The sequence below is a fragment of the Pteropus vampyrus genome, unplaced genomic scaffold (genome assembly GCF_000151845.1).
Source record: "Pteropus vampyrus isolate Shadow unplaced genomic scaffold, Pvam_2.0 Scaffold177, whole genome shotgun sequence".
NCBI classification, from domain to species: domain Eukaryota; kingdom Metazoa; phylum Chordata; class Mammalia; order Chiroptera; family Pteropodidae; genus Pteropus; species Pteropus vampyrus.
This window is the reverse complement of record NW_011888958.1, coordinates 542,816-551,372: the sequence shown is the minus strand read 5'-3', so window position 1 is coordinate 551,372 and position 8,557 is coordinate 542,816. Positions and strand designations below refer to the sequence as shown.

Genomic DNA, 8,557 nt, shown 5'->3' with positions numbered 1-8,557 from the left:
GCTGCTCTTTATGAGAGGAAGCTCCTGTCTTTGGAGGTGCGGAAACATCGACGACGGAGTGGCAGATTGAGGGCAATGAGGCCAAAATACCCAGGTACGTGCTGGTGAGCTTTCACCAAAATCCATGATCTGGGCCCTAATTTAATCGGTGTCTTAATTAATGCTCAGTGAATCAGAACCTTCCTGATCACATATACTTAATTTGTTTGTACAGTCTTTTTTCTCTGAAACCAACATTCAAAAGGATTGTAAGTTTTTAAACCTTCCATCCTATATTTGTATTGAAGAATACCCAAAGTGCATACATTTTGGCTTTTGCTCTTATTTCAGCATCATGTAATACCCGATGCCTTAGAAATAATATTAGCTTAAGCTTAATAGGCTCCTGAGCATTATCATTAAGGTTTTTTTCATGATTGAGTATTAAGTCCAGTTTTTCTGTTGACACTGCCAAATGGTGTAAATATTGTAAACATGAACAGACAAAGGGGGATTTATTTCTCTCCCAGATTCTTCCATATCTGTTTGTCACTGATAGATTGACTTCCTTTTTTCCCTCTTTCCCTTGTTTGTTGAGCATCTGTATCAGGCACGTTTGTCAACGAGGTTTCATTGGTAAATAAAAAGGATATGATCCTTGTTCTCACAGACCTTCTAAGGCAGTAAAAGAGAAGGATAATGAATAAACATAGCATAGAAAGATATTCTCCTGCTCTTTATACCTCCATGAAAGGCGCCCTTTAAAAACCTCAGACACACTGTAGAAATTACTAAGATGTTTTTTCCCTAAGTTTGTGAGAGAGCCATTGATATTATGATGAGAAACATCAACTGTAATGAAAGTCATTACTAGGTTTTTGGAATATGTAAGATTGGAGAGTGACATGTGTATGCTATTAATTTTGTGTGTTCTTTGTGGTCTGATTTAAATGTGGGCTTTTACTAAAGAGAAGAAGGTATTGGGAGAGAGGAAAATTTAATCCTTTTTTCAGCAACATTAGTGATTCTTCGCATTTAGTGATTACCCAACCAGCTGAAATGAATGTTAAAACTGAGACAGAGAGTGAAGAAGAGGAAGAAGTTGCATTAGACAATGAAGATGAAGAACAGGAAGCTTCCCAGGAGGAGTTTGCAGGATCCCTTGGAGAAAATCAAGCCAAATACGCACCCTCATTGACCGTTATGGTCGAAAATTCCCCCAAAGAAAATGCCATGAAAGTTCCTGAATGGACTAATAAAGGTGAACAGTGCTGCAGGATTGAGACTCACGAACCAGAGCCTAAATTTAACCTGATGCAGATTCTGCAAGAGAACGGCAATCTTAGGTACGTACCTTTTGTAATCATAATAGTAAAATCGATAATAACTAACTCGTACTGTGTACCAGGTACCAAGATGGTGGCTTTACAGCCATTTTCCATTTCTCAGTCACAGCAGTCCTGTGAAGTAAGAATGACTATGATTTGATATTATTAAGGAAACTGAGCCTTAGAGAATTTACTTATCCAAGGTAGAGAGCTTTGATAAAAACTCAAGTCCCATTTGTTTGGCCAAACAAATACTTGTTGGATTTTAGTGTCAGTCACTTAGAGCACAAGGTGACTGAGACAAGGAGCTTAAGCAGCTCATGATTTAGTATGGGGACACTTAAAGAGTGGGGCTATGACCCCAATATGGACAAAGTCCTCTTAGGACACAGAAAAAGAAGCGATTGGTCTTGCTTGAGAAGGCTAGAGAGACTCGGGAGGAGGCGATATTTGAACCAGGCTTTAACTGATAAGTAAATTATCAGTAAATGAGGATTTTGAGAGGTTTTGGAGGTAACAACTAAGCGTGGGATTGCTAGTAGAGGAAATAACACACAGGCATGGCAGTACAGTCAGTCATTCATTTATTCAGTCCCTCAACGAATATTTATTTCTCACCTGCTCTGTGCCACCAGTTGTATTACAGCGGAGAGCAGGACAGGCTCATGGAGCTTACAGTCTAGTGGAGAAGACTAACAGTAAACAAAGAAGCAAGGTGATTTCAGGCAGTACGAAACTTCTATGAAGACAATAAAAAGGGGTCTAGTGTTAGAGTGTAATTGCGCAGAGGGTTTCTTGAGATTGTGGTGTTTGGGCATGAAGAAGTAACCTTTGAGGTGGGTCCTAAATGATGAGATGGAGGTAAGTTGTATGAATATCAGGGGGCAGAATATTCCAGGCAGAATAGCAAGTCTAAATAAAGGATGATTTTTAAGCATCTTGATTTAGAAAGTATATTCTGATTATATCATGGGGTAGTGATTGGCAAAAGAAGAGCTGAAGGCAGAGTGGTGAGTTAAGAGCTGTTATAGTAAGCCTTGGCAACTTGGTGATGCCATATGTTAATATAAAGGGCATAAGAGTTGGCTTCATGATAGAAATAACATGTTTCATTTGAGACACAGATAGGTGAAAACAGCTTTGAAGGTCAGAGTTGAACAAGATTGTGTAGTTGACACATATACTTCAGATTGGATGAGCTTGTTTAATTCACTTTAGTTCAACAAGCATAGACTGAGAGAAAAAGAAGAGAATTGAGCCCTGAGGATGATTAATAGTAAATAGACAAGAAATAGCAGTTATGTAAAAGCTACAAGAGTTTCAAGCAATAGAGTACCTCAGGCAGTTCAAGTCAGAATGAGTGAAAAGAGACACCTGCATTTATGACCTGGGGCGGACATAGTGGGTAGAAGTGAGATTGTGAGTCGAGGAGATAAGAAAGCAAGTGTGCACTAACTTTTTCCAAAGGTTTGGCAATGAAAGGAAGGTAAGAATGCATCAGAGAGAGAGAGCAAGCCCAGAGAAAAGATCGTTTTTTGTTGTTGTTGTTTTTTTTTTTTTTTTAAAGATAGGGATTCTGGAGCTTATTTATAGACTAGCGGAAGGATTTGATGGGAAGAGGGTTAATGATGCAGAAACAGATATATTGATAGAGAAAGGTCCTAAAGGAAGGTGGAAAGAGGCCAGTGGCGGGTATCTCTCCCTATAAGAAAGCAGTATGGGATGGATGCAGTAGTTAGAAGTTAAAGGGAAGGGAAGTTTAGGTATTTATGCGTGACGGCCTTTATTCGCTAAGTTAGAGGTCAGTTCTTATACTGGAAGGGTAGAGGGTGATACTGGGGTTTGGAGGAGTAGGGGGTTGGTAGAGTTAAGGTTCAGAACAGGGTCACGGCATATAAGAATAGTTCCATTACTGGAGGGCACACTGAACTCAGTCAGGAGACCTGGGCTCTGGCCTTTTGGTGCTTACCAACTGGCTCTGTGATCACGGGCCAGTCAGCTTCTCTACGCCTCAGTTTCCTTTTCTATTAGGCCAAGGAATGGGGTTAGAGAAGTGTTTTTCAAACTGCTTTCAGGAGAGGAAAAAACGATTCCACTGAATTGAAATAGAACATTTGAAAACCACTGGACTATATTCTAAGGTCTTTTCCAGCAATAACATTCTACTTAGCTGTTGCAGAAATAAATTATTTCTTCATAAATCTTACGGATCTCATTCTCAGTGAGTAAACTGTTATAATTGCAGGGTGTGTTAATATAAATTAGTGATTTTCAGACTATTTTGTGGAGTTGCCCATCATTCTTTGGGGCATCTCAGTGATGACTAGGGGTCTGGGGGAGGTCTATGGCAAAGATTCAAGACCCCAGGCTCTATCCCCCTAGTTGTATATTTTGTATACTGAGGATCCACATAGGCTTTTATTTTTTAAAAAGTGGGTTTCTCTGGTATAAATCATTATGGTTTTCATTCTTTCATTTTTTTTTTTTTTTTTTGGTTTGCTGGTTTCATATGACCAGCTGACCAATGTGCCTAATACCTTAGGGACAAACTCAGGATTTACGTCCCAGGGATCTCTTTAACAAGGGTGGAAAAGTCAGTACTTACTCATTTGATTTGTGACAGTGATTTGCAATAAGATGATTGAACTCTCAACTTCCAAGCAACAATCCCCTTATCCAAAGACCTTCGAGTTTTAGTTTTAAAGGAGTAATCATTAAAATTGGACATTATGTTACATTTGGAGGTGTCTGACACATGCCATTTCTAGCTCATATTGCAGGTGAATTTGTTGACTAAAATTGAGAATATTTCGCATTTATTTTGACTTAAAAGTAATTTGTAATGGAAGTGGAACTTATGGGATGGTTGAGGGACAAGTGGTACATGGACTCCAGGTGAATGTGAATCTAATTGTCTTTGTTGAGAAACATTTGAAAATATAAATTCTTTCAAAATTATGTGTTCTCCCATAAACTACCTCTGTTACTAACAAAGATGTAACCTTACTTATATTTCATGCTCTGAAGATTCTGTGTAGTAAACTATTATGGTCTTATGTATTAAATTATGTATTAAACTGAAGATCTTATGTATTAAAAGCAAGTCTACTCCCCAACCAGAGTCCCCTCCCATCCAGTCCCTCCAACACACACATAGAGGCCAGACCCCCTTGGGATTTCCAGTTTACTCTGGACGAGTCCTTCATCCTAACCTTGGAGGAACAGTGAGTAGAAAGCATTCAGTGATTGCATGTGTGAGGATTGTAAACAAAGTTTGTGTTGGGCCCTAATCTTCACTGATGTAATTTTGGCTAGAGTGTCAGAAGGCCGATCAGCTGAAGTAACCAAAATCTCTCCTGAAAGAAAACAGATCTGCCACAACTAGCAGCTGAAGTGAAAATCATCAGCGTCTCTCTGATACTTCTGTCTTCCACTCTATAGCTTATCTGATTTCATTGTTTTCCACCTGGACCACCAATCAGAAATCAGCTGACTTCTTCGGTGATGTCGCTGAGGTGCTTTTTACTGTATGTGAGGATTTCTTTCTCCCGCTGAACATCTGGGCTTGTCCTAGCCTGTCTATGCCAAACTCTGTTGGACCTCACTCATTTGTTCTGGGCTCCAGCCACTCCCGTCTTGTAGTTGAGAAAAGCATGACCTTAAAATTTGGTCTCAAAAGTTCCTTTGTAGGATTTATCTATTTCCTGCTTTGGAGGCTTTTGCACACCAGAAATATTAGTTGCCATAGCAAAAGCCATGCTTTTGCACTAACTGATAAGTATATTCTTAAGGGCCTCCAAGGCAGAAAAACTTTTCTACGTTAATATAAAGACTCTTGTGAAGATTCAATACTTTTCCTGTCTGTTCCCCCAGGAAAGTTGTTAAAAAGTTCAAAGAGATAAAGTTTAAGAGTAGGAAGCCTGCTTTTCTATTATTTGATTTTTTTCCTCCCCACAGTAATAATGAGAAAATAAATAGGATTCTCCATCTCTGATATTTTTAATAAGAAAAAACACCTCATATACCGTTTAGAAGCAATCTTTATTCAGTGACTATATGGTGGGCTTTATCTTAGTCATCCTAATAGAAGGATCCTCAAAGGCCACTTTGAGAGAGGCAGGTACACATTTGGTAGGCTTACCATTCTGTCTCATAATGGTATGTTGTTTTGGATTTCTATAGCAAAGTGCAGGCTCGAATAGCATTCTCTGCCTATCTCCAGCATGTTCAAATTCGCCTGATGAAAGACAGTGGAGGTCAAACGTTCAGTGCCAGTTGGGCTGCCAAAGAAGATGAACAGATGGTGAGGCTCTTCTTGTTGAAACTTTTTTACTTTCCCTTTTTCTTTTTCTTTTTTTCCCCCTTTTTCTATTAAGGTAAAGAGTAATATATTATCTTCTGATAGGATAATTATTTCATAGTCTAGTTTATAGATTTCTCTCACTTTAATGTGAAGTAAATCTTAGATCTGGAGCCACGTTCATCGCTCTGTTTTGAGGGCATCAGTTTGTTTCATTCTGACAGTGGAAATCGATTGCTCCCTAGATGTCAGGCCCTGTGCAAAGCCCTCAAAAAGAATAACAACTTACAGAGTAATTTCTCCGGCATCTTCATGTTTTATTAACTCTTTGTGAAAGGCAGTGCCATCCCCATTTTATAGATGAGGAAACAAAGACCTAGAGAAGGGAGGTAACTTGCCTGTTGTCCCACACAATATGTATGTGGTGAAAATGGAACTTGAATCCAGATGTTACAATGGTATATTAATTGCTCCTCCATTGTTTCCATGAGCCACAGGGCTTTTATTTTTCTGTCCTGACATGTCAAGTTAGCTTTTTGAAGCTAAAGCCCTCTGAGAATGTAGCATCCTCCATTTAAACATTTTTTCTTTTACTAGTAGTAACTTTATAAGGTTCTTAGATTATTGGAAACAAGCTTGTGTAATAATTTTTACTATATATCAGTCATTTGAACATGCCTAGAATTTATTATTCTAACAAGGTTTTCCTTTTTGGATCAGAGTGACAGGAAGCTTCAATTTCTTTGGTAAGGTCAATGCTTATAGAAGCCACAGCCCTTCCATAGGCTTTTTAACCACAGAAATCTGTCACAGAAAAGAGAGGAACCTTTAAGTCTGAGAAAGCAGCATCCTTTATCCAACTCAGTGGTGACTCTACTGTAATTTTCTGTTCTCCACATACAAGAGGCATACAATATGCCAGGATTATTTTTAAAAATGTGATGGATATCCCAGGAAACAACTTGTGAATTTAAAGTAGCCAGTACAACCCAAAGATAAAACCTTGTGTATTGTGAATAATCCTTCAACCATCAGTGGAAAATGTTAGCTCTGCTCTTTCCAAGTGGAAAATTAAAACTGCCTTTTCGAGAGTCAGTTTGTCTGTTCCACTGTGAAAAAATAATGTTTTAATAAAACAGCTTAAGCCACCCTATAGTAAAGACAGCAGAGTAGAACTATGAAATCCAACCCTCTGGTTATGAGGCTGTTTCTTTATACTGGAGCAAATTGGCACCAAAGGACAATGAACCAAAGTCATATTCAAGAAGAAAAAAATAGCTCAGAAGAGAATAACCACTGCAACTGCTGGCTTGGGATTCACACAGGGTTTCTATGGGGCTTTTTACAAGAATATTTAGGATCATCACTGTAAAACTTAATACCAGTTCTGTGCATTTCTTTTCAAAAACATATCTAGAGAGCGAGCCCTAACCCATTCCCTGAGGATTGTTGTGGTCTTGTTTATGAGGAAGGTAGGTGTAGAATTGCCTCTGTGGTCCAGGTTAGGGTTAGAGATTCTTTATCACATAACTCACAGAAGGCACATCAATAGAAGGTCTCAATTTTATTGTGTTTGGTGGAAGAGAGAAGGAACAACTATATTTAAGGCCTTTGGCTTTGCAGTATCTCTCTTTGAAGCACTTAAGACATCATGAATGATCTGATTGGTATCTGTTCAGATTTCAAAATCCTTTCCCTATCTCAAATGAGATGCATCCTTTCTTTCCCTCAATGACCTTCCACTGCACCCTCCTCTAAAAGGATACCAATCCCCAACTCTAAAAGCTTTCTTATCCTTGGGAAGTAAAAGAAATCTATCACCTTTCAAGCATAGTAACAGTTCTTTCTTTCCCTTTATCACTAAACTTTTAAATCAGGAGTTTCTACTCTTCACCTATATTCTTCATTATCCTTGCATTTTTATACTGTATCCTTCTCTTCCTTTTTCTGTTCTAAAAGTGTTCTCTTAAAATTATCTTACACTGGCCAGATCCAGGGCCTTGTCTTAGCTGTGGTTCTCTCCAGCTCTAGCTTCCCGGAAGGTTTGGACACGTGACCCTTTTCTTCTTCAACTTCCATGACTCTGTTGTCTCCTGAGTTTCTTTCCTGATGTTTCTCCCATGGGTTCTGGGATGGGGAGGGGGAGAAGGCGGACAAGGGTGATGGTTGGTTTTTGTTTTGTTTTCTGATTTTTTTCCTCCTCTTTCCTATCTCTAAGCATGACTATTTCTGTATTCTTTCTGTCTACTCACCTTCGATAATTTCATCTGATCCCATGATTTTAGTTTCCATTGCTTATCCTCAAATGCTACTTTCCCGAAATAACTTTCTCTGATGACCCTATTAGAAGTGATATCTGCACTTTGAATTATTATAGTACTATTTGTATATGATTTATGGTTCGTTTACAGCTACCATTTTATTACAGTTATTTGCGTACCTATTTGATTTTGATTTTCTGATTGCCAGCTTATTGAGGGAAGAGAATGTTTGTTTTGTTCTGTTTTGTTTTGTCTTTCTGTATCCTTCTTATACCTGACATATTTGCTCTGGGTCTTATTTGTGGAAATGTATAGTATGCTTCTTCTCACATCTCTGTTTTCTGTCGCTTAGCACAATCCCTGCTTTTTTCCCCCCCAATGACTCTTAATTTATAGGAGCTAGTGGTTCGTTTCCTCAAGCGAGCATCAAGCAACCTCCAGCACTCACTGAGGATGGTATTACCTAGTCGACGACTGGCACTTCTGGAACGCAGAAGAATCCTGGCCCACCAACTGGGTGACTTTATCATGGTGTACAACAAGGTAGGTGATTTATCTGTTAGTCTTCTGCTTTAGATTGCCACACAGTCAGAAACAGACTCCCCTGTGTGTAACTGTTATGGGGAGCAGGACCTCACTCCTTAACCCAGCTGAGCTGAAAAGCTGCTTATTACTTCTGAAGGCCCAGT

General features: G+C 38.9%; 1 protein-coding gene across 1 annotated transcript in view; it reads left to right on the top strand.

Annotated features, from left to right (window-relative positions):
- The window catches only part of TTLL5 (tubulin tyrosine ligase like 5), a 226,136-nt gene that overhangs the window by 76,193 nt on the left and 141,386 nt on the right, over nt 1-8,557 (top strand). Inside the window, exons 21-23 of the mRNA XM_023537039.1 lie at nt 1,019-1,325; nt 5,490-5,610; nt 8,265-8,411. Of these exons, the coding sequence (XP_023392807.1) occupies nt 1,019-1,325; nt 5,490-5,610; nt 8,265-8,411 (575 nt within the window). The remainder of the gene's footprint in view (nt 1-1,018; nt 1,326-5,489; nt 5,611-8,264; nt 8,412-8,557) is intronic.